General features: G+C 36.5%; 2 protein-coding genes across 12 annotated transcripts in view; one reads left to right on the top strand and one right to left on the bottom strand.

The window, feature by feature from the left end:
* The window catches only part of LOC139760298 (F-box only protein 30-like), an 80,649-nt gene that overhangs the window by 44,996 nt on the left and 8,672 nt on the right, over positions 1-26,981 (top strand). For 5 of the 9 annotated variants that reach the window (XM_071683276.1, XM_071683280.1, XM_071683282.1 and 2 more), the window contains 7 exons: positions 2,431-2,691; positions 5,021-5,167; positions 7,336-7,414; positions 8,894-9,110; positions 11,289-11,424; positions 14,835-14,935; positions 17,851-21,761. In XM_071683276.1, coding sequence (XP_071539377.1) covers positions 2,431-2,691; positions 5,021-5,167; positions 7,336-7,414; positions 8,894-9,110; positions 11,289-11,424; positions 14,835-14,935; positions 17,851-17,935 — 1,026 coding nt within the window. In that variant the 3' untranslated portion in view covers positions 17,936-21,761. Of the gene's footprint in view, positions 1-2,430; positions 2,692-5,020; positions 5,168-7,335; positions 7,415-8,893; positions 9,111-11,288; positions 11,425-14,834; positions 14,936-17,850; positions 21,762-22,996; positions 24,231-26,981 lie in introns of those variants that run through there. The other 4 variants (XR_011715305.1, XM_071683278.1, XM_071683279.1 and 1 more) reach the window with 4 other exon arrangements.
* LOC139760297 (uncharacterized) overlaps positions 24,117-26,981 on the bottom strand; it is a 48,199-nt gene continuing 45,334 nt past the window's right edge. Inside the window, exon 4 of one of the 3 annotated variants that reach the window (XM_071683273.1) lies at positions 24,117-26,008. In XM_071683273.1, coding sequence (XP_071539374.1) covers positions 25,805-26,008 — 204 coding nt within the window. In that variant the 3' untranslated portion in view covers positions 24,117-25,804. Of the gene's footprint in view, positions 26,033-26,981 lie in introns of all 3 variants that reach the window. The other 2 variants (XM_071683274.1, XM_071683272.1) reach the window with 2 other exon arrangements.

Genomic DNA, 26,981 nt, shown 5'->3' with positions numbered 1-26,981 from the left:
CCATACCACTTTATCATGAACTTATAGCACTGTATTAGCAAGTATGAACTCTACTTTTGTGGCCACACTTGCTCACTCTTCTCTTCCTTTTGTACAGTCTTAATTGATTATTAGTTCATGATTTAAACAAAAGTTTGATAAAGAGAACTGTTTAGAAGAAATATATGCATTTGATAATAATTTCTGTGCTATTTAATGGGTAAAAGTGAACTCTGTCTGTTCAGCAGTGGTTGCCTAGAAGCTGAGGCTTTTCTGCATTAGCTCTGCCTACCCAAGAGACGATTATAATTAGTTCATGAGTTACTTAAACACAGAAGAAGAGCACTATGCTGAAGAAGTACATAAATGATAACATTTCCCATATGATTTTGGATGTTGAATATTTATGTGGTGTTTACAAGGCTGACCCAGGACTTATGAAAATTATAAGTACCTCCTCCCTAAATATGTTCCACTCCTCACTGTTTCCCATATTGTATTTATTTTTAGTTTATGCTGCTTTTCATTCAGTCTCTTGTGACTTATTTTCACTATTATTTTTCTGCTCCTCATTTCCTCCTTTCTTAAACTGCTACAGACTTCGACTCTCTCCTCCACCTAAGAAATGATGTGACGTACCACCTTCCTGCCCCTTCAACACATTCACATCCAGTAATCTCTCCATTGCATGCCTGTCAGTTAGTGCTTAATCCATTGATGTCCATTGACCTCCAAACCCACTCATCCACAGAACCTTGTGTTTTATTTATTTATGTATTTTTTCCATACTTCATTTACCATGTTAGCAAGGTAGTGCTAGGAACAGATGAGGGAAGGCCACATTTATTAACATCCATTCTTTAACTCTCATGTGCAGTGCGCTGAAACTGCAGCTTCTGTACACAACCAGACCCCAAATACCTTTCCTTGGTTTTTCCTAGCTGCTTCACATGCCCCAGTTTACTCCATTGATAGCACTTCAACCCATGTACCACATCTTTCCAGTTCACTCTAACCTGATCATGCCATACACTCTCTTGCATGTTCAGACCCAGATCACTCAAGATTTTTTTAGCTTTCACCTTTTTTAAAATCAGGTGTTCCCAATCACCATTTTTTCTGGCATATATTATGACAACTTTTCCATTTTCATTTACACTGGATACACTATGTTTCTCAGTTATACCGCCAGTTGCTACATCAAAAACCAGTGCATTTAGATTCTCTTGTCACCATGATTTCATAACCAAAGCAGTCTCTCAGCTTGTCCCAAAAGAGTAATCCATTCTTCTTAGTCTTCTCCATACCAGGAGCATACGTAATAATGGTCACCCAACTTTCATAGTTTACTTTAATTTTTCTTATTCTTTAACTCATTTCCTATCGCTCCAAGATAGAGTCCTTTAGCTGCTCCTTTATTAGAAGTAACACCCTCTCCTTTGCTTCCAGCATCACCTTAACCGCTGACTTTATATCATTTTTATCCCATGAAGATTCCTTAACCATTCTATCCACTTCCCTTTGGACCTAGTTTCACCGAAAGTTAGAGACAAAGCTTCAGACATTGTACCTCTTCATTTTTCTCATCTTGGTACAATCATGCACTTTCTGATGCCCCAGCTTGAGCCTTTGAGGAGAAATTCTCACCATGTTCCTTTTGGTCTTGTTTTTGGAAAATGTTACTGTAAGATTGAGGGAGGTTTACTGACCTCTGCTCCAGACCATTAGTTACCTCTTATGAAAAGCAGGGGATACATGGATAGTTTTCCTCCTTCCCTATCCTTAGGGGTAAGAAAAACAAAATTTTGTGGGGTGGGCTGGAGCCAGGACTGGATGAAGGTGACTGAGCATGAATATGTACATGTGTATATATGTATATGGCTGTGCATGTATATATGTATGTGTTGGTATGTATATTTATATGTACGTGTATGAGCATGTATGTTTATGTGTGTATGTGAGTGGATGGGTCTTTCTTAGTCTGTTTCCTGACGCTACCTGGCTGACGCAGGAAAGAGCGATCATTTATAATAGAATAGATTTATAAATATATTTTAATGCTAAAAGATTTTATATGAACTAGCTTTTTATCCCTGGGGATAGGGGATTAAGAATACTTCCCACGTATTCCCTGCGTGTCGTAGAAGGCGACTAAAAGGGGGGGGAGCGGGGGACTGGAAATCCTCCCCTCTCGTTTTTTTTTTTTTTTCTAATTTTCCAAAAGAAGGAACAGAGAATTGGGCCAGGGAGGGTATTCCCTCAAAGGCCCAGTCCTCTGTTCTTAATGCTACCTCGCTAATGCGGGAAATGGCGAATAGTTTAAAAGAAAGAAAAGAAAGCTTTTTAGATAGAAATATGGTTGAGTGCCTTATGAATTGTTATTCATGGAACTTATGTTTCATACCCATACATTTGTTGCTCATTTGGTTGTAAGTTCTGTTTCTTTTTCAGATTAGGAAACGTAATCCATTTGGTATATATACTTATAAAAGATATGATGAATCTGATGAAGATGAAGAAGAAGGAGAAACATTAGATAAGATGAACCTTATATTTGATAATCAAGGCCGACCTATTGGAAAGCGAGTGAGATTTCAAACTCCTCCTCCAGCTCCTTTAACATCTAAGGGTCTGACCATGGAACTTACCCTGAAGCATTATTCAAGACATCAAACTAAACCAAGGGCAATGTTTACTTTCCAGTGTATGCAGGTAGGAACAGAATTAGTTTTGATTTTATGCATGCTTTTTCCCCACATTCAACTTCATGACTATATAGCTTAATAGATATACTCATCTTCCACATTTAGATTTTCTTTAACATGAAAATATTCCTCTTCCACATTTAGATTTTCTTTAACATGAAAATATTCCTGAAGATGGGTAATCACCCTCAACTGATGAAGATATGTGAGATACAACAAGGCTACAAACCACACATATTAGAGCTGTCAGAATAGTCTTTGGCTCCCTAGCAACCAAAAAGATTCAGCACCTACAAAATGAAGCAAATATTGTTCCAGTACAGACCTACTTTAACATGCTCAGCACTCTGTCCACTGCGACAGTACTACACCTGTCTCATCCGAACCATTCCATCAAGACTAATCTCCATCCCCAGGTAGAAATAAAAGGCATACACTGCCTCACATCACAGTATAGTATATTCACAAATCCTTGTACCCCCAACAAACACTGACAAAACATATATGGTATACTCCAGAATGACCCAACAAGCACCAAACAACCTCAGTTTAGTTTTAAATGCCACCTAACCGAAAACCACTCTCTCCAGACATGCATGAATTACACATTCTTGTGTGTGTTATGGACATCATCTATCTCTTCAACACTGCAGATGCTGATTCAACGTATTTGAATATGCTCCAGGACCACAATGCAACTACCACAATGAAGACTTTGATTACTTACTCCTTATTTGTCCAGCACTCTTCTTACAGACACATTCACATCACTATGCTGTACCCTGTGGCCTTGCATGGTTGATGTAGCTGGCTTCTTGAGCATTGTGGGAGCCCAACAGAGCCTGCCATTTACAACCAGGCCTGACAGACACTTTCTTGGTTCCCTCAGACTTCATATGTTCTAGTTTAGCTCATTGACAGGATGTTGCCCCCTTTATACCACATGACTCCAATTTGCTGTATCCGTTGCATGCCTCAAACACTCTGAGCATCATCTTTCACTCCATCCTTTCACCTCCTTGATTTCTTCCCTTTCCTTCCCTCCACTACCGACATGTATACCCTTACAGTCATCCTCTCCTTTTGTACGAACTGTTCCAGCACATCCTCTTTAATTTTCTCGTACATGCTCTTTTTACTACCACACCTCTTTTTTGGCCTTGTCATCCCTTACATGATCAACTCCCTCACAACACAAATTGTCTTGGGAATTTTCATTTCCAACATATTCTACTTCCATGATTTGTCATTTAGAATCCACACTTTGCCTTCATACATCCTTGATGGGACTACTGTACCATCAGACATACCCATTTTTGCTCACACACACCTTGATAAGTGAGTAAAGCAAGAACATCTAAAGTGAAGATATTAGGAAGATGGTACACAAAATGCAGTCAATAAAGTGTTTCAAATGGATAATGTGGAAGGAATGGGATGAGGGAGCAACACATGCTTATTGCTAAATGTGAGAACATTGAGAGGCTAAGTACCACTGGAGTAAATGCAAAAAAAATTTCCATGTTTAAGTTTAAGATTTGTTTCCAACAATGTTGGTATTGTTCACTTTAAGAAAGCTTGTTGAGGAAATGTTCCAAAAAGATGAGGGTATATGAAATCTATTTCTCACAATTTTTATTGAAGAATTCTGGTTTTGTACAGTGTATAAAGAAAATATGGTGATTAAAAAAAGTTATTACAGGCATTGAAAAGAGTTGTGCTTGCAGTAGAAATAATAGTGGCTTGAGTAACTATTTTAAGGTTAGAATGAGACTCTAATGAAGTGATGTTATCATGGTTCTCAGAGTTTGTTGGTGGTAAGGTTAAAGAAAATTTAGTAAACAGTATTGCTTGATAGGTATAAAATAAAGTGTGTATGGATTTTGTTATATGCATATGTTACAAAACTAATGCATATTTTCTTAGATGTTATCAAGTAGGTAAAAGAGTAGAGAGAATAAGAAATAGGAAAACTAGGAGAATTTATATTTATTAGGAAGGGGTTTGTTGATAAATGTTGGAGCACAGAAAATGTCTTTATTTAGGGAGAATGAAATTGAGGAATGACTGAATGAGTGCATTTTACATCATGAATGGAAATAAGATTTAGAGGAAGACTGAATGTAAAGTGAAAGGACATAGTGAAGGAACACATAGGTGGGAGGGATATCTTAGAAAAGGAACGTTGAGAGAGGTACAGCAGTCACAATATGTTTATGAAGTTCACCAAAAACTACTCAGTTGTACAATAGTTTTATTTGAAGTATGGTATGCATTTTGATGAGTACTCTTGATCACCATCCTTTTTTAAAACTTTCTTTATTCCTTTTTTATAGGAAGTGCGACGTTCAGAGTTTAGCAGCCATTACCAAAATGTTCACAGTGAGATACAGGAGGGTTTAGACGGTTGGCTGATCCACCGGTGTCCTTTGCATGTGTTTGGTTGTCCATATGTATATAACCGCCTTTATCCAGGACACAAGGTTAGTAATGAAATTCAGCATTGTGATAGGATATTTGAAGTTTTTTCTTAATGTTCTGAAGCAGCAATGGGAACATGTTATTAAAAATTCATGGTTATTATTGAAACTTTAGTTATGTCTGCTATGCAAATATTGTAATCCTTTTGGTATTGACTTCATTGAAAAAGTTGTCTTCCCCAGCCTGATGAAGATTAGCAGTAATTAAGATAAGAAAAATACATGTGAATTATGTAAACAAAAATAGTCTTTTAGACCAAGTGCATTACAACAATTAGGCTTTTATCTTAGCACTCCACAGCCATTCTAGTAGTTGGTAGGCAGCCACTGACCAGGGAGTTATATTACTGATACTATCTGCCTGGGTATTGGGTCATTGATGGCTGCCTAATAAGTCAGCATGTCTGTGGTTGACAAGTAGCACTCCTTTGACCCAGGTAGCTGTCTTTTCTTTATGCCAAACTCACATGTCGACTGCTGGCATTTTGTCTTCAAATATAAATTCCATCCATGTCACACTTAACACTTAACAACACTTACACAATCATTTTTCGTAACTAGATTTTTCTGCAGTGGGTTCTGTGCACTAGCTTTTCCTTTTGGCAAAATAGTAAGAGCAGTAGATAGAAGTAGTATATTGGAACATTAGACAAGAGCACTAGGTAGAATTATTGGCTTGGAACATTAGCTAGGAGGATTAGATACAAGTAGTAGGTTGGAACATTAGGCAGGAATGTTAGGTACGCACATTAGGTAATAGTTGTTGGTGGGAACATTAAGGAGGAACCTCTGAAAGTACTGAACCAGACCTCTCCTCTTTGAGTGGCCTGTTAAGGGTTAGGCACTAAATGCTAAGAAGCAGCACTGGATTTCACCACTTACGGAGACTCTTTTGCTGTAACCATCCCCTCAAGGGAGTACCCAAAGAGAACAGCCATCAGAGATATAGATAGATAGGTAGACCACATCCACTTAAAATCCCTGTGAGCTATTTGACATGTTGTGACATCCCCCACTTTTATTTTCCTCCTCTGCTTGGAGACTTGAGTCTTCCTTTAGTATTACTGTAAATATAGAATTACTCATCATTGCTTTCCAATATGTCCAAGTATTACAGTTGGTTGTTATCACCAGAAACCCACAAGGTTTTGTGTTTTCCCATAGCATAGAGTGATAAGGGTCCAATTATTGTCCATGCAACTTCCTCCCACTATGATTTTCTCTGGGTAACTAAGTGTTAGATGTTTCTTCATGCTAGTTAGAGTTGCATGTGACATCTAGCATCAACAGATGCCTGTAAAGGAACCATTGTTTCCTTTAGATATGGGCAGGAAAATTGTAAATGTATGATCTACTTTGCCACCCTACAGAATTGGGGTTGGAAATCATAGTTTATGAGAATTGTTTCCAAAAAAATGTGCATACCTGTATGTGCTAAATCCAGCCCATGTAAACTGAAACCTTTGCTGTTCAGATTTATCCTTGACAACTCTAATGCTTTTTTTGTGCATTGTTGGAGCTGAGTGACATAGTAGCTGAGTTGTTGTTGCTCACTTAGCTTGAAGGTTCAGATATTCCTTATGCTTACTTAGCAAAGTGCAACCCCATGTTACCCAGCCTTCCTACTGCTGGCAACAGTTTATCTGCAGATCGTTCTACCAAGCAGCATTTAGAATTTTCTGGCTCTATGCTTGTGTTGACAAGACCTTTAATGAAAGCAGTGAAGGAAGGCAATCTCATATTCATCAATCTAAAGTCCTGGTCTCATTTGATGGGGAATCAAAGGTATTGGGTTGTAATGGCAGCTGTATTACTTATTTATGTACCTTCAGTTATGAAACTGGTATGCTTTAACCCTACTGGACTCATTCCAGATTTTGACATTGTAATTATGATGAAAGAATCACCATGTATTTACCTTAATTGATGAAATTTTCATCTATCCATTTCCTCTTTTCTTCAGAATATATGATTGATGTAGATTTACTTGCATTAGAGTTCACAAAATATAAATGGTCAAACAGTAACGTAAGAATAGAGGTTTGTTGTTGTTTAAATGAAAAGATTATTTATTTTCTTTCATAGGATGGTTATGTGGTATATTGCCACAGTCTTAATGCTTTCGGAATTCAGCCAGTTTAAATGAAAAGATTATTTATTTTCTTTCATAGGATGGTAATGTGGTATATTGCCACAGTCTTAATGCTTTCGGAATTCAGCCAAAACTCAACCATGAACATTCAGCTTGTGGTAAGTTTGTTGACAGATATGTTCTTTGTTATATTTGAAATATTGAAGTATTTTACCTTCCTTTTTGATTAATTTTTTTTTTTTTGTATGTTACTATATATTATTAAAATCTTATGTCTTTGTAACAATCTAATAAGATATATTAAATTTACGTTTTGAACTGTATTAAATTTACATTTTGAACTGATTTTAACTCTTCAGTCTTTATTTTGTTTCACTATGGTCTTCAAAGTATTCTGGTCTAATGAGGCTGGATTTCAGGGTCAGTAAGAGATTTTATTTGAATAAACATGTTTCTCAAACAGGGCACTGATAAGAAAAGTCAACTAGTGAATTGCAAAGGTGCATTGTTCTTTTACCAATTTATTAGGGGTTTATCAAGGCTGTAGAGTCACAGTTTCCTGTCATTTGACCTGCAGTCAGCAGGTGGATTCTCATGAATATGTTGGTGAGATTGCAGAGTATTACCAGCTTAGCACTTTCATTTGAGCTGTCTGAGCTGCTCTAGGTTCTCTTATTGTAGGTGCCTTTTTATCCACAGAATGCAGTCAGTAGAAAAGAAGTGGTCTGGTAACTTTTGACACTGGGTTTTCTTATATTTGAACACTGTGATCCATTTTGTCTGTGTAATTGAATTTGGTATTAGTTTAAAGATACCTGAACCTTATGTTCAGTCTTTTCAGGATGCAGGAGTTGTGGATGATCACTTACATTTCTAAGTTTTGAAATGTTTTGGTTAAGAATCTTACATTATACTTGGTCATGCTTAGGCTTGTAGTAAGAAGATACAGGAAGTCTCTGGTTAACACAAGTAGGCTTGTTGATTACACATGGTACTGTATTTTGAAAAAATCCCAAAACAGAAATATGGGCTGTACAGAGGTGTACAGTTTAGAACATCCACGTCTTTCAGATTACTTATATTATGTTCTGTTCTTGTTTGAACCTTATTTTATTTTTGTAGCCATTGTTACCCAGTGGTTTTTTAGCCAAGTTTAACCTCATCTTATTGTGTTCATCCTTCTCCTTATCTTTGCTATTCCTTTTTATTATGGGGCACCTGTTGCAGATTTAATGCTATATAAAGAACCCTATTTTGACTGTAGAAAACTCTAGTTTATATTGCCCAACCCCCCCCCCCTTTTTTTTTTTTTTAAGAGACTCTGCCATTTAACTTTATTTTCCCATGTAACTGAGCTCTGGAATTCTTATAAACCATCAGGGTAGTCAGATGTACCGTACGCTGTATGTTGAACTTCGTAATTTTGTTTATTCCTTATTTTCTCACTTTGAAAGTGTAAATTCTCTCTCTCTCTCTCTCTCTCTCTCTCTCTCTCTCTCTCTCTCTCTCTCTCAAACATATAGGCACTTCTTTCTGATCTTGAAATCCAGCCATACCCGTATGAGCACATGTATTAACATTAGTTTGTACAGATGATACTCGGAAATAGCCTTTCACATGGCCACATTTATTATCAGATGGTCTCCCAGGATCACACTCAAGTGTTGACAATGTAACCAGTGCAATCAGTCAGATGCCCCTCACACCACTGCAGAAAGCTCTGAAAGCTATTCCAGAAAACCGTAGAATGAGCAGCCGTGAAGCAGCCGGGCAGTATTATGCATCCAGCATTAACCTGACATATTTACCAATTGAAGTACTACAAACTATTGCCAGTTATTTAGATGGTTTCAGGTGAGTTGTAATTTTTGTTATTGTTTTTCTTTCTTGATCTCCTTGTAAATTGTTTTTATCATTGCTTTTTATGTCAACCAGTTTGATGAAATTGCTGTTTATTCTTATATTCAGCAAGGTTTTATGGATTAGAAATATGAAATTTTTTTAGCCATACTTATGATAGAGAAGGGACATGAGGCCACATGCTGCATCACTCTAGAGGCCTACAGCTCTCTGAGGGTGTAAGTTCCTTTATATCCATGAAAAGGTAAACATAACAGGAATGTAAGCATATCTCAAGACTTGTAGCTGTTCTTTGGTTTTATAAATTTTGGTTGTCTACTTAGTAATGTCAGATTTTTGAGATGCATATAGATACTGCCCAGTTGTAACAAAGGCAGTGCTATAAGAATACTGCTAATTGTTGACTTCTAAAGGAAATGTTTCTGTTGAAGCATAGCAATGGCTACCACATCCTTGCTGATATCTAAGACTGATCTTAGAATGCTCATTTCAGAGTTCTGTTGTTAATCAAGAGAGGAAGTCCATGCTTTCTTTATTAGCCATTTTGTGTTTATACAATGTCTACATTGGTTGGTGTTTATCAGACTGTAGTTTGATAACCCTTGTGAAACAAAATCATGATTTTCCAGTGCTTTTGTAAGTATTTAGTAACCAGTTTTTTAGAACTTTTTTAAAGTCATCCCTGTCTTGCATAGTCTTGTTTTACTGTCTGATAAGACCCTTAGGCAAGGTGCTGCACTTGCCATCCCCATTGCCAGATATACAGTAAAGCCACTGAACAGCGGCAGTTGTGGATGGGACTATCAGCAAATGACCTTTTTATGACCATGCCTTAGTTAACTGGGCCTTCAGTGAAGAAAACATTTGGTAAACACTTTGTTTTCTATATATCTATATATCTATCTTTGTTTTTCATATGTTGATAACCTAAAGGACTGATGTTACTCCATGAAACTGGACTTGCTAACAGGCAGAATACTAAAGAAAAGTAACTGAATATTAGTGAATGTGTCCATGTCCATAAATCTGCTTCTTAATGTTGGATCTCATTAGGCCTTGTTTTGGACCTGGTTTGATTATATTTCTCTCTGAAATGAAATGATGAAGGTGTACTGTAAATCAGGAGATCCCTAACATTCGCACATGTAGCTAGTACTTCTCAAGACTTTCTCTCTCGGAAACGGATATGAAGTAAACATTTTAGGTCAGAATGGGAGGTCATGAAACGAGGTCATCTGATTGCCTCAGATTTCTGCAGTTGAGAGTTTAAGATCTTTTGGTCTTTATGTTCTTTGTCAAGATTGAGTGTTTTGGTTAAATCTGCCTTTGATCCTGTTGCAGGGTTTATCTCAGGTATTTTAGAGCTGCCTCTTAGCCTTATTTTCAAATAAACTCTGGGAAGACTTATTTGAGTCCTTATTATCTTCACTTTCAAGTACTGCACTTATCATAGGCATATGTCACAAAGTTTGACAGCATATTATGCCTGTCTTCACTTTGTGTAGAATGGCTTATGTTTGGAAGTAACATAGTAAAGTCATAGAATGGGCTTCTGTATTTTAATGAACCATAAAGTGAGATTGCTTATAAAGAAAAGCATGTTGTTTTCTTAGATGGAGTTTTCACAGATTTGGTAATTATATTTTTCTCTAGGTTTTACTCTAGTTAATTAATTTTTTTTCGTTTACAGACAAAGGTTTCTGTATTTACTGTGAGTGATATATACAGTTTGGCCTGAGAATCAGTTATACCTAGATCTGCTGGTGTGTTTGTACAGGTTTTCCCTCTAGATACTCAAAGGATTTAGATGATTACATATAGTGCCATGTAAACAACAAATTCTAGAAAAAAACGAAAATGTTTTCCTTTGTTGATTTCACACTGATTGGCTCAATGTATTTTTTGTGGAAAAGAGTTGAGATGATTAGCTAGTAATTAAAAAGATAGCTAGGGTGCTTATTGTTTTTTTTATAGATATTTATAACTTTATTGTTCTCTATAATCTCCATTGAATAACCCTTTGGTACCTGCAGCATAGAAGGCAGGATTCTGTTTGGAACAACTGTAGGAAGTAAATGAAATGTCCAGGAAATAGATTAAACATGATTTAAAACATCATTTTATCTTTGTAAAAGTTTTAAGTTCTCATTATTACTTTTTACTTTATTTCAGCCTCAACAATCTTTCGTTAACATGTCGATTAATGAGAGATATTTGTCTCTCATTATTAAATGAAAGAGGCCTTGTCATATTAGAGTGGGTTCGATATATTGAGAATGGACAAGTAAGATGGAGACAAGGCAAAAAGGTAAGTCTACACTCATGTTTGTAGTTTAGTATCACTTGTAGATAGATATTTCTCGGAAGAGAGCCCTACAGTTAGATGGAATTATGATTAACATAGCATAAACTAGGGAAAAGTGTACTTTTCCAGCATGTTGAAAATATGAATAATAATGCACCCCACTTCTTAGTACTTTAATCACTTTATGTTAATTATTATTCCGTAATGAAATTTTTATATTGTAGTGAATTACTTTCTGATTGATAGACAGAAAGAACATGTAAATATGTCTGGTCTTTTACATAAATATCTCAAGATTTTCCCCTCAAGAAACTTACTTGATTTGACATAATTCGGATTTTGGGCACATACTTCAGCATGAATTAAAAGGTCATCAGTTTGCATTATCGTACAGAGTTCAAAATTTGGAAGTGCTTTTGTAACAGAATGAGTGAACTTGTTAAACCTCTTTCATCAAGTGAGGCAAATGCCTCCCATTCCTTAGCTAACCACCTGTTTAATGACTGCAGTCAACTTCTTGGTTCTGGTCTGCTCACTGACTGATCAGCAATCTCCACCCAGTAGTGATGGTGATGACATCATTATCCCATGGACATCTACTTGGTGGTGGTCACCATTAGTTGAAAGTTCTGTTTTTTTTTAAAGAAAAAGGGGAAGGAAGGGCAGGAAACAACCTGGGAAAAATGCTCATGTGACACAACTCTGGAAAAAAAAATTTTCCTGCTTCAGAACTTAAAAGTTGTCTCCAGTGTTGGCTCATTTTTCTGGCTTTGAAAGCATACCAATTTGAAGGAGGAGGGTTTGAAAAAAATTCAAAAAGAAGATAAGGTAAATTAAAAATCAATGCTTCACAAGTCGTCTTTTGGCACATTAGGGTCTGTCTTTCTCAGCGTTCCAACACCCAGGGTAACACCATATCAACTTATGCCACGTAGAGTAAGGAAACATTTATTAGTAAGTTAGAGGAGTGCCAAGGATCTGTAGTGTTGGTGTCCTTCAAGGACAGGTTCCTCGGAAAGGCTGAAAGTGGAAGCAACCTTCCCAAAATCATCGACCCGGACATACATGCAAGATTAGGGCCAACAAAACAAGTCTCATATTCCAGGAAGAGATGTTCCCCTTGATAATCTTTCGTGATCTCTGCTAATCCTCAAAGATTTAACGGGGCTTAAGGAAAGTTCTTTAGCTTTAGTCTCCTGGAATAAATCAAAATAGAGGTTTCTCCTAAAATTACTCCCATTAATGTTACTCATTTATCTTTTCACATAGGGTCTGGATTTGTGTGGACCTAAAATTCATCATTAAGAATGGGAAAGTTTTTATGTTTGGATATTGCCTTACTGGTGAAACGACCCACCAAATAAACCAACTGGAATGAAAGTACACAGTTGAATGCATCTTGTGCCATAGACATTCTGTTACCATGGTTGTTGATCTTGAGGGTTATCTACCCATACATACAAACTTAGATATATGTTGTCTGGAAAAACAGGCTTTTTTAGTATTACTAGGAATACTTCTTTTTCTTTCTCTCTCTTTGTAATAAAGGAAGGAATCTTCAGGAAACTATTTCCCCAGGAGCTGTAGTTGATGTCAAGTCATCTTGGACTGGCATCAGACTGTTAAAGTAACATTTGTGTTGTCCAGAGATATATCCCCTAGGAGACAGAGAACCTGTGTAAGTGCACTAATTTATTCTAAGCCAGGTAATATTCTTCCATGAATAGATAAGTATTCTGGCCTGGTAATGCATGACTGGCACTTTTCTCACTTGATTTTTGATTACCAGAAGAGTATTCCATCCCTAGGAGGAATAGAGGACTCACGAGATAAACCACTGTCAAAAAAGGTTAAGCTTGCAAGTGCTCTGTTACACTAACTCATTCGAAAACATTTCAGTTTAGTTCCTTTCTTGAAACCCCCAAAACAAGTGTGCAGAGGAAAAGCAAAAGGTGATGTCGAATGTCATGTCACGACCTAGCAAGGTACAAAAACCACAACCACAGATTCCCAAAAAAGCAAAGCTGTCGCATATGAATACTCATTTTTTTCTGCATCTGAAGAGCTTTGGTCCCACAAGGGGTTAACTGTATTTTCCTTCCCTTGGGGTAGCCCATGCTCTTCATTGCTTCGTAGCACAGCAATGGTCAAGGTGTTCGATGGCCAGACTACATGAGCCAAGTGATGCATCTTGCCTACCTTGACCTAAAGGTGATCTTCATATACAAGTTGCCTCCAACATAAGAAATCTTATGAGAAACATAGGTTCAATGTAAAAGTAAGCCTTTCCCCTCAGGTTCAAAATGCCTGCAAAGCAGAGTTTTGATTGACTGACATCCACATATACATGGCACAACCCTGGGGTTTGAATGTGTCACTACTGTTGGGCAGTACCATTGAAGTTAACATCTTTATATATTCCATCCTGTAAGGGCCATACATGGAAAGCCTCGAAGGGAGTAAAAAAGTAATCCACAGCCAGGGAACAGAATAAAGGGATGGAAGAGTGTCACCATCCATTCAGAAAAGCTAACTTAAATACATAATAGCATTAATAAATGTTCATGTGAATTAATTCAACTACATAATACACCACATCTTAGATAAATCATACAAGGATACATATCCATTCATAGAAGGGTGGAAAAAGTCATAAAAAGAGCCGAGGAAGAACATCCTCACATGTCTGTGTCTTTAAGATTTATGTGATTATGTTTGGAGATTGTTAAATGGTCAGTGGATAGGCCAAGGTCAAGTTGTAGGCCACTGTTATAGAATAGGAGGTTAGTAAGGGGTGAAAGTCTTAAGAGAAAATTTAGGATACGTTGAAAATAATGTCCATTTTTTTAGAAATTTGTGAACAAATTCAGCATAACTAAATGTGTCTGTTTTACTGTTAATGCAAGCAGTGGAAGTCATTCATTAGCAATTGAATTAGTGTTAATGAAGCTGATTATGTTGCAACTGTCTTGTCATAGAGAACGGTTGTCTATCATTTCTTGAAAAGTGAAGATGTCATTTGTTAGAAGGGCTCAGAGCAATCCTGTACCTTTTGTTTCATTGATTGCTACCATGTGGCCTTTAGGAAAGAATGAATGCATGTCTTTCAATCCATTTGTTTTGCTTCTTTAACTCTTTTGTTCATGGACTTTCAGATTTTTGACAGATCATGCCTTTTTTCAGTTTAAGATAAGAGAGAATTAATGTCTATAGGAATGTTGTTCAGTAAGAGGCTTAGAAATTGGTTACATTTGTTAGTGCTTGATAAGTTTTGGGAAATTCTATGGGTGGTCAGTGTACTTCAGTAACAGTAACTAAGGCAGTAGACACAGTTACACACTTGTTTTAATAAACAATCTTTGTCAAGATGTTATATTCAGTTTGTAAATTCAGTACCACTTTCTTTGTTACAGCGCCGTTTCTTCAGCAAAGCATTTGAACATGTTAACCACTGGGGTTTTAGGGACACAGCTCATATGGCTAACCATCTGCAGAGTTGTCCATTTAATAATCGGTAAGTTTTATTGTTTTTTCTGTCTTTTGATGTCTTTTAAGTTCAAAATTCTCATGCACAGGTTCCTATTTCTCTACTTAAAGAATGTTGGCTTTTGAGAATTCTCTGACCTTTTTGGTCATGGTACATCTCTTGATATTTCATTTCAGTAACTTAACTTTATATTTGAATCTACCAAAATTTTCACTTGTGTGGTAGAGTGGTCACTGAAGTGAAGTGTTTGTGTTTATTTCCCTTTAAAGAAAGTGAAAATTTTTCAAAAGTTTACATAATTCAGGGGACCCACATCAGATAAGGAAAACCAATTATATAGAAGGAATATTACTCAAACTGAGGGAGCAAAATGGTATAAGAGTACCATGTAAGAAAAACTGGAGTCATAAGATTATAGTGAATATTAGAATGTGGAAGGCCTGTCCATTATGGTCCTGTATATTTTGCCTCCCCTTTGGGAAGATTCTCCCTCTCATCTTCTTCCTTTACCTTCCACATTAACATTTTGTTTTAGTCCCATTGACTGTCTCATCATTTCTTATCATTAATAATTCTCCATTATGCCCCATAAGCACAACAGTCCATTAATCCTGGCAATGATTGAACTCCACATGTTAAAACATTTACACACTCTGGAATGTGTCAGTGTTTTTCATTTCGCTAGGTGACATTTTTCATGATTAGAATGTGTGGTGAGGGAGTTATATGCAAGGGTCATTGAGAGAGTGATGGATAAGTAATCTGTAAGGGTTAATAAGGCCTGGGAAGTGAGTCATTTCTTTTCTAATGGCACAGCATTTGGTGGCATATTCAAGTGAGAAACCAGTAGTTGGTGTCTGAACTTGGGAGTGTGTGAAAGGAGGAAGTTTATAGTGAATATGAATAAAAGCAAGGTTATTAGGTTTAGTATGGCAGAGGAACAGCTTAGTCGGGGTGTATAATTGAATGGAGAAAATATGTTGGAAGTGAACATGTTTTAGATACCTGGGAGAGGACAGTGCGGCAAATGGAACCATGAAAGTGGAAGTGAGTCATGGGTAGGTGAAGGGGTAAAGTTCTTGGAGCATTGAGGAGTGTGAAGAAAGAGATGTCATTATATGGGAGGGCGACATTAGGTATGTCTTAGCGATGTTGTCTGTATACATGGCAAAGGCTTTAGATGAGAATGTGTGGAGGAGGGTGGATGTGTCGGAAATTAAATGTTTGAGGATAGAACATACTGAGAGGATGGTTGATCAAGTGAGTATTGAAAGGGTAAGTGAGGTGTGGTAACAAGAGTATAGTTGAGAGAGTCTTAGATGGTGTGCTGAAATGGTTTGGATATTTGAGAGAATGAGTGAAGAGAAGTCAGTAATCAATAGGAAATTAGGTAGGGGCCTCTGTAAATACTGCACTAGAGTTGTCCTCTGCTGGTGGCACTGAAGGCTAAGAAGCAGCACTGGAGTTCACTAGTTATGGAGACTCTGTTGCTGTGGCCACCCCTTGAGATGAGTTCCAGTTGGGACAGGCATCAGACATAGATATACAGATAGAGTGAAGCAAGATTGACAAAGAGATAAGTATCAGAAGCAGAGGGGACTGGGAGAAAGAAGACCAAATTGTAGGTGGAAGGATTGAGTGAGAAAGATTTTGAATGCTCAGGGCTTGAACTTGCAAAAGGATGGAAGGCTTGCATGGGACAAAGTGAATTGGAGCAATGTGGTGTACAGGGGTTGATATGCTGTCAGGAAACTGAATCTGGGCATATGAAGCAGCTAGGGGAAATCGTGGAAAGGTCTGTTGGGCTTGTTTGTTGATAAGGGACTGTGGCTTTGGTGCATTACACATGACAGCTAGAAAATAGATTTGAGCGAATGAGGCCTTTATTTAATGTGTTCCTGGTGTTACCTTGCTCATGTGGGAAACAGCAAAAAAGTAAAGCAATATATATATGTATATATATATAGCGGATGGAACCATGGAAGCGGAAGTGGATCATAGGGTGGGGGAGGGGGCGAAAATTTTGGGAGCCTTGAAAAATGTGTGGAAGTCGAGAACATTATCTCGGAAAGCAAAAATGGGTATGTTTGAGGGAATAGTGGTTCCAACAATGTTGTATGGTTGCGAGGCGTGGGCTATGGATAGAGATGTGCGCAGGAGGATGGATGTGCTGGAAATGAGATGTTTGAGGACAATGTGTGGTGTGAGGTGGTTTGATCGAGTAAGTAACGTAAGGGTAAGAGAGAGGTGTGGAAATAAAAAGAGCGTGGTTGAGAGAGCAGAAGAGGGTGTTTTGAAATGGTTTGGGCACATGGAGAGAATGAGTGAGGAGAGATTGACCAAGAGGATATATGTGTCGGAGGTGGAGGGAACGAGGAGAAGAGGGAGACCAAATTGGAGGTGGAAAGATGGAGTGAAAAAGATTTTGTGTGATCGGGGCCTGAACATGCAGGAGGGTGAAAGGAGGGCAAGAAATAGAGTGAATTGGAGTCATGTGGTATACAGGGGTTGACGTGCTGTCAGTGGATTGAAGCAAGGCATGTGAAGCGTCTGGGGTAAACCATGGAAAGCTGTGTAGGTATGTATATTTGCGTGTGTGGACGTGTGTATGTACATGTGTATGGGGGGGGGGGGTTGGGCCATTTCTTTCGTCTGTTTCCTTGCGCTACCTCGCAAACGCGGGAGACAGCGACAAAGTATAAAAAAAAAAAAAAAAAAAAAAAATATATATATATATATATATATATATATATATATATATATATATATGTACTTTGATATATTATGGCATACATATTTTTGCAATTTAATGCGAACATTAGTTTTTTTCCACCTGTTAATCTCTTGGTGGGATATTAAGTAATGTAAGTGCTTCTTGAGGCAAGTTTAATTGGGTGATTGAATTGCTTCTTATGTTCATACTGATCTTTTTTACTCAACAGACAAATTGCAGAGAAGAAGTTTGCATACGTCCAGCCAAGAAAAGATGGAACAATTCGAAGCCACTTGAGAAATTGTAGAGTATGACACTTGGAACATTACTGAAAAGTTCGTATTTGGAGTTATCAAAGCTTTATTGACTTGGTATTATACTAGGGTTTAGAATTTTTGCCATCAGATATTATTGATAATACTATTGTTTATCATCATCATTGTAAGTAGAGCTGTTGTGTTATTTATTTGATTTGATTTTATATTGATTTTTATTCTATTCTATGTTGATTATATTTTATATGTTTATGAATTTTTATTCTTATTATTTTGGACAGCAGGTACTTTGTCCATGGTTGACTGAACTGAACTTAGTGATGAAACTGCTTCTCTCTTTTCTTCATCTTTCCAGGAGGGGATATGTTACCTGATAACGAAAGTAAAACATTTTTTTGAAGAAATAGATTCACTCAGCGTGCTTATGATTAAAAGATTTACTGTTACTGTACAATGCCATAGATGTGACTTTTCTATATTATTTAGGCAGTAGGTTGGTTGCTCTCTGAAAATCATACTGCTGAAAAAGTTAAAGAATTACCTTTTTTCCCATTGGTAATTATTTCCTAGTTAAAAGTAAGCTGAGGGTACTATAGCTTTCATTTCGTGCTCAGATGTTTTGGATTTTGAAGCATACAGTAAGCCTTCCTAAAAGAGAGTGAATAAAGGCCCCAGAACCACTTCATGTGGCCAGTTACTGGTAATTAGCCATCATTGATATATTGATATATGCAAAGATATACTATGTTCCCAAATACTGTACCATAATTTGATAGTTACACCTTTACTTCACATTGCTCTGCCAAGTAGAAATTGGAATATTTTTTCTGTCACCAAGCACACAGAAATTTGTAGTGCAGTGTGTTGCAAACTGTGAAGGAAGGCAGTTGCTTGAGTGCATTTTCTTGTCTAGAATGCAACTTAGAGTGTGATACAAGTATTTTCTAGTCCTTTGTTTCATTGTAGCCCACTGCAAAACTGATTTTTTCAACTAGTGAAGGTATGAAGTAGTCTTTCTATAAACTTCCTACAATCAGAAAAAATGTAACACCTCATTAGGTGTACTTTATGCCAAGTTTATTGGTTACTTGATCTGCAGTGATAAATTTAGCTCCTATTAGAGAGCAATATAAAGTTGATAGGATTGGGCTACAGGGTAAATTTTTTTTATGTTGACTCTAAATGACTAATTAGTGGGGATGGGTAATTTTTTTAGGGGTTTGGGGTCAGTATATTGTAATTATTAATTTTTTCACATTCTGTTCCAATTTCATGCATTAGTAAGGAATTGCCAGCTGTCATGTGCAATGCACTCTAAACATAGCTTCTATCAACATATATACTTGTATTGACATTATTGCTATGGAGAAAATAATCTCATATCTGTCAGGATGAAACAAGCCACCCCAAACCCCTGCATCCACTTCAACATCTCTTCAGGGACGACTTATCATATGATTTGTAGTCCATCGTGTCTGGGCGAGATGTTAGAGTTGTAATATCCTAAGTTTGCCCTGTAGGTGGGTTGGAAAAAAAAATATCATAAGATTAGAACTTATTTTCTTAAACTACAGTCGCGCTGCAGCACCATTCAGTGGTGTGCCTTACACTGACCTTCAAGAATTACTAAGCTCTCTTCTCCTCCTAGTATTTCTTTTACTCTTCCAATTTTGTATTTTAGATTCATCTTTCATGAGTAAACTTGCTGAGGCAGTCTTCATTCTTTTTATGCATTATTTCTCAAGGGGCAGGCAAATTGTTGCTGCTTCATTTTGATAACCAACTAAGCATGCAGTGATCTTCACTACATATTTCAAAGGGCTGCATTTGGACCTCTGACATTTAGTGAAGGGGTTGTATGCAATTGAAATGTTTGGGGAAGTTTCTTAGTGTACTACCCTTCAGTCAGTGCAGGAGATTGCTTACATGTTAATAATAGAAATATAATTAAGCGGTTAATAACTGTTGTCTGTCTATATGAGAGATTAACTTGGAATGCAATGCGACATATTTGTAAATCATATTTTTGTGTATGAACATTTGTACAGCACATGCATTTTTACTTTTATAGATTATGCAGAAAGCTAAAAATGACACTATCAGATGTATTGTGAATGAAGATGATTAATGCTTTAATAGAAATTTAAGATTTCGTAGTATGGAGCTGATGAGTTTCTAAAGAAAATCACCTGCAGGTATGAGATTTGAGAGATCAATGCCTCTTTTAGGGTTGGGCTGAACTTTGAACGTCACCCAAATATATGACCAGCTCTGGAGCTTGTCTAAGTCTTTGTAATTTGATGTAATACTTGTCATTCATAATTTCTCTCATGGCTTTAACATCCCTAACAAACATTACTCACTGATGGATAACATTCCCTCTGGGAAGTCATTTATGTCATACCACATTTATGATGGTATGCCACTACACACTAACTCGTTTAGCAAAAGCACCTTTGATATGTGTGCTTTGTTTCTTTCAGCTCAGATAGATTTTAGTCGACCAGAGCAGTGTTTCATTTACTCTTATTCTCAAGCTGAGCTTTTCCATTCTGATCTCTGCTTTAAGCATGCTGAAGAGTTTTAGTTTTATTCCAACAAAGAAACCAATTGATAGACAACTCACTGTGCATTAAGTACCAAGAATATCAATAGCACAGAAAGTGGAATGTGTATCAAAGACCATGGTAATGACAAAAATGCTATGCAAGGCAAGACTGGGTCCTTTTGGGGCTGTAGTGCAAGCTGTGATGACTGAAATCATTACTCCTCTTGCTTGTTTTTTGAAAATTTAAATGTTTCTATCAACATCTTCTGTGGGATGGTATCAGTCATGTACCCTGATTTTTTTTTTTTTCTGTTTATACCTACTTGCCATTCCTGCATCTTTTTTGCAGTCTAGCATTAATCTACCAATGTAATAGGCCTGGATTTGAATGCCAGACAGGGCAGATGGATCACGGCTAACTCAGCAGTTCATCAGATCCTCTAGGGTTGGTCACCTTGTATAATCTGGAGTGTGTATGTATGTGGATATTTAAGGTTAACATACTGAACAATATGAAGAAAAGGCAGAGAGATGGGGTAACACAAATGCAAAACTTTCCCTGTAGTACACTGATACTGAATACAGTATATTTTTTTTTTTTTTTTTTTTTAATTTGATAACTTGTGTTTGTAGAGTGATGACCACTTCGTTGTATGGCTTCGTTGTATGGCAGTTGGTTTTAGGCATTGGTCTTCTCAGGCCTCATATCAGGAGTTGAAAATCATCATTGAAAAATAAAGGGCTTCCTATTGATCTGATAAAACTGAAATATACCTCCTGCCCATCCCACCATTTTACTTAGGGTCTTGAAATTCAGGTAAGTGACTGAATTGTTAACAGCTGAGGTTAGGATGGTACGATGGTGCTGATATCACAGAGCATGTGGTAGTCATACTGATCTTTTCCATGAAAACATCCTGAGATGATTGTTAGGTACTTATGAGATTTTGTTCTCTTTTCTTCCAATTGGAAGCTCTAACAGAGACTGCATTGGTTTGAGAAATCTCAGTCCCAGCCAGGTAGGAAGGTGTGCAGTGTGGTTCCCATATGAAATCTCTATTTTATATGATGGAAGAGGGGGACAGGAAGGAAAATTTGTTATATTCTAAGGGAAGATTTCCTCTGTTAAAGAATATTTTTCAGTGGATAGTATTCTTTCCATTCTGAAGTCAGTAATAGAATGGAATTGCAAGGGTATTTTTTGATTTACAAATAGTGAAGGACTATAGCTTCAGCAGTTTTGCCATATGAGCAGCTAAAACAAAATCACTGTGATCTTCATTTTGCAATAAATATTTTACAAATAAGGGTGCATTATTCTGTGTTTGATTTTTCCTTCATGTCATAATATGTCATGTGATGTAGAAAAAGAATCCCTCAGCATCCAGTAGAAACAATACATCCATTCCATCATAAATTATGCTTCATTTACCTGGTTACTCACCCTTTTAGGAGCTAGCATAACAAAGCAACAAATCACACAAAACATTGGACTCGGGACAATCACTGGTTGCATAGCAGCCGTAGACGCTCAGTTCCAGGACACCTAAACAAAAATACTTCCAGTACAAAACAGGATTTGTAGCTAAAACTATTTTATTTATGTATAATTGCCCCAGGACCCCTTTCATAGAAAGGTTCCTGGTGTTACCTAGGACTTCCTTCCCCAGGGCACCTGCATCCCAAGCTTGCACTACCTCCAGTACAAGTGAAATGATGGACTCCTTTGGAGTTGGAAGTTCTTTGACGAGACTGTACTTCCAATGGGAAAACTTTACAGTCAAATTTCATTTGTGGTATAAACTCAAGCAGGAGTACAGCAGCACCTAGCTAGAAATTTATATTTATTTATATTCATTATACATAATTGCTGTTTCCCACATCAGTGAGGTAGTACCAGGAAACATGAAGAATGACCCATCCATTCATATGCACATATATTTACATAAATGCCGATACATATCTACATACACATACACAGACAAATACATATATACACATGTACATATTCATACTTGCTAGACCTCACTTGGAATAGGTTGGTCATTTCTGGTCACCAAACTTGATCAGAGAAGAAACTATAAAAGTTTTTCAAAGGAAAGGAACCAAATTAAAACCATGTCTCAGAAATGAGCTTTTGAGGAAAGATTGAAATACCTAAAATTATTCCCTTTTTAAAAGCATAGACTCTTTGGTGACTTACTAAAAGTTTTCAAGATATTAAAGGATTTTGACAATATAACCTACAAGAATTCCTTTCATTTAGACATATTCGCTGAATAGAAATGGTGTGAAAGTTAAAGAAAGATATGTAATAGTATTGTAGGCAAGTCTTTTTCAGCTGTAGAATGGTAAAACATTGTAATAAACTGCTTCCAGATGTAGCAAATGCAAAGATGATTGTAAGGATTTTTTTTTTTCAATGTAGCTGTGTGTGCACAAATTGGTAGAGAACTTTCCTGTTCACACTTTCCTATAAAATTCCCATTTCCAAAGCAGTTTGCTTTCATCATACTACATAATGTAATTAACTACTTTTCTTTTTCTGCCAGCAGTTGAGCTGGAGGGAGAGGTGCATGGGAAAATGCCTTCTACTTTAATGTCGTGTTTCTACCAGAGATAACTTCAAGTCAGCAGATTACCTTGCCATGGACCATCAAGACTTCTGTTATCTGTCCTTCCCCTGCACTACCATATACCTCAACATGCTTAGCATTCAATTCATTGCAACAGCTCTAGTCCAGTTGCACCTAAACCACTGCATGACCAATCACCAACTCCATAACCTAACTGTGTCTACTGAAGGACTTTGACATGGTAGGTATTGGTATAAACTCAGTCTGCCACATATAAACATTATTAATCATTACCAGAAAAGGGATCACTTCACAGATATTTCATGAAAGTATTTTCTCAATCTTTTCTCCAAACTGAGTTTTGGAGATGGATTTTGAACATGAATGTCTTCATTTCACTGCATGGTTTAGAGAATACTGATCGAAAGATGTGTCCATTCAGTGATAATACAATTATTTGTAAAATGAACCTCCCTTTCATATGGTTACAGTAGCTTTGAGGCTGCACTCTAAGCAGGAGCTGGGGAAAAGGTGGACTCTTGAAATGAGAAGGTCCTTGGAGAGACTTTATGACTTTCCATCCATCCATAGAATGATTCACTGAGTGACTTCTCACTCACAGAGTAACCACTTTCAGGCATAGTCTGGTAACACCTGACAATTTTATGAATATTATATAATAGCAAGTTATATCAGGATAATTTTTTTTTCATATTTGTTTGCTGTTATCCACATTCGTGAGGTAGCACCTGGGACAGACAAAGAAGAGGACTTCTTTGCTCACATCCACTCTAACTGTTATGAGATATGCACTGAAACCACAACCTGGCCCCACAGACCTTTCCGTGGTTTCCTGTAGTTGATTCAGTCCACTGACAGGGTGTCAACCCCTCTGTAGGCCACATTGCATTAGTTCACTCTATCCTGTACATACCTTCCACCCTCCTGCAAGTTCAGGCCCCAAGAAATATATCCTATTTGTCATCCCCTTCTCACTTATTCTCTCCATATGTCCAAACCTTTTTAGCATACCCGCTTCATATTTTCATTATTACCAAACCTCTCTTACCCTATTAGGATGAATATGAAAAAAAAATTTCTTTTCCATATAAATAATTTTATTGCATGTATTAAAAGATACAGCATAAAATTTTACATGACCAGTTACATATTTGTAATTCATGTTCTTGCCCACATATGTACAAAATACTGCATCCACCATCAGGACTTTTAAGTACACATTCTCAACAAATTCTACTACTGGAGCGTAAAAAATAAATTGTCTACAAGTGTAAAGCTATATGGAAACTGCAAAGCCAAAATATGATTTTGAATGGACAATAATCTCCTCGGTGCTTTACTATTTTTCTGTGATGCATTTTTCAGTGATCTCGACAGCATATTATTACAAACTGTAGCATTAGTAAAAGTTGCTGGTTAACATGACTCACTGTTATCGATACTGTAATGTAATTATTGCATGACTGATTAGTACAAGCTCCAATAATAAAGTGAACACAGAAACTAGCATCAATTTTATCTGTTAAAAAGTGTGGGTGTAGTTATAAGTAATTGCAACTACCCATTGATTACATATACGATTCGTTGTGATTTACTGTGTAGGTTTTACGCTTTATTGTTCATTCAGTTCATGGCAAAAAAATTACATCTAAACTCGGGATGACTGTGGAACTGCTTGAACTGGTGATGCTAAGAAATATAACTAATCACATATACATATAAAGTGTTGAGTGTGTTGCTCAGGAAAATATCAGTATTCATCACAGCATGTCAATTGAAGACTAGAGAAAAAGAAAATATTTTTAGCAGGATTATTCATACTCCTCCTAACTATTTTGTCAACTGTTGCAGTTGAAGCAGTTGTTAATTAGCCATATTTATGAATGACTACAGTTTTTTGCTTGAGTATTAGGGTTATAAATTAGATACTGGATGTGACTAAAGGTACATTACATGCATTGTTTTGACTTTCACATCAGTAAAGCATTTGCCTCGTACAGATTTACTAGTAATTCATCTGACTGTATGTGAAAATGAAGGACTATTAAGAATACATTCTCATTTTAGCATCAAAGCTCTTATAGACTGACAACGTTACTGAAACTTAAACACCGAGACATTCTACTGCATAGGTACAGTATGCGACCTGAGGTTCTTTTTATCTTTCTTAACTGAATGATTTGAATGCCATGAAACAGTCTGAACTTGAGTTCCAAGTTAAGTAATGTATGAATGATGTAATCAAATCTTATTTAAACTGCCTAGAGCATGAACTGATGGAATTTAATGCTCCAGACTCCATCAAAGAACCATATCTTTGTATGAATATTGTAAAGAGTGGAATTAATCTTACAAATTATAAAACACTTGAACCACTTTATAGTTATTTTATGATTCTCAAGCTATCTTAAAGTAGCAGAGTATCTGAGGTGAAGAATTATTATGCTAAAATAACACTAACATTAACTTTGGTCTGATTATGTTTTTCAACATAATTTTACAAGAAAAAATATGAGGCTCATTACAATTAGTGGATGATTTTTTTCTTTTTACATGAGCATGAGCACATTACCTATTCGTACTTCCTGTTTCACAACAGACTATGTACGTATTCTTACAAAGATTATACTTTTAAGGGCCCTCCCTTGAAACAACACAGCCATTAAAGCTTAGATAACACTTTATTACTTCTACAAAGTGCATTTTTATCAGTGGTAATAATTACAAAACTACTTGATAATGAATATAAATGCTAAATTCGTACTATCTTATAACAGTCTTCTTTATCCTATTTTGAACTTGGCGACAACTCTGTCGAAATTCTTTCTTCCATGCTGAAATTAAACTGGATCGTCCTCTATTTCCATCAGCCGCATCTGTTCCCATCATCTTCTCTTTACCATGTGTGCTATTCCGCCTCTTTTTACGTTCACATTCGGTTCCATCCCGGCCTGCATCTGCTTCCTCCTCATCAGTGAAAAGGATGGAACACTAACAATGGGCAGGGACAAAGTATATGTCTGTGTTAGTTAAATTAGGTAGTATTAAAATCCTCACTAGCAAGATTACTTAGCATTTCCTTTGAAGAAAAAGAGATATTAAAGGCAGTAATAAGTAGAGTAACCTTTCACATGTTACATCCCTGAAAAATATAATGCTAGCATATTATAAAAAAAATATAGTTGTACCAAATTAATATAGCAAAAATAAATGACATTATTCATAAGCTATTTACAGGTAAATAAAAAGGTAATCCCTAATACCGCATGAGTTCTGTACATTTTTTGTTTTATATATGTTTGGTGCATGCAAGATAAGTGATTCATGCAAAAATGAAAAAAAAATCTCTACATAGTCACTAAAACATGTTAATCATGAGCTGACAAACCATTGAAGTGTCCTACCATCAAATCTTGTTCTCTTTTACTTTGCTTCCTTTTTATGCTAAATATTCTTCATTTTTTCCTTTCTCTGTCACAGGACTTTGCAAGAATTGTTCCTGGTTCATCATTTCACTGTTCTAAATGAAACCCTCCCACAATTCATTAATCCAGTTTCCTTTACCCTTGTCTGTATATGGCACTGAATACATAGTCAAAAACTTGTCATCTTATCACTGATTATTAATGGTTACAAAACACTGATTACAGAGATTATGAGCACTTAGTAGAGTCTTTAAGAATATCCTCTGTGAGGGGACTGTCCTATTATGAATTGAAATTAAATCACATTATGGAATGGAAAAAATATATGAATTATAATACTAATATGATCAGCATTTTATCGGCACTTAAAGAAAAGAAATCTTATATTTTGTCATATGTGCTGAATGGCATTGCAAAACATGCAGCCTTTTTGCTTATACCAATGAAACCTCCTGATATTAATCTGTGAGTGAAGCATACTGCTCTGACTTATTCATTCCAATAACAAAGTAAAA

This window comes from Panulirus ornatus, chromosome 36, assembly GCF_036320965.1.
Source record: "Panulirus ornatus isolate Po-2019 chromosome 36, ASM3632096v1, whole genome shotgun sequence".
Classification (NCBI taxonomy): domain Eukaryota; kingdom Metazoa; phylum Arthropoda; class Malacostraca; order Decapoda; family Palinuridae; genus Panulirus; species Panulirus ornatus.
The sequence above is the reverse complement of the archived record's forward strand: the minus strand, read 5'-3'. Positions and strand labels throughout refer to the sequence as shown.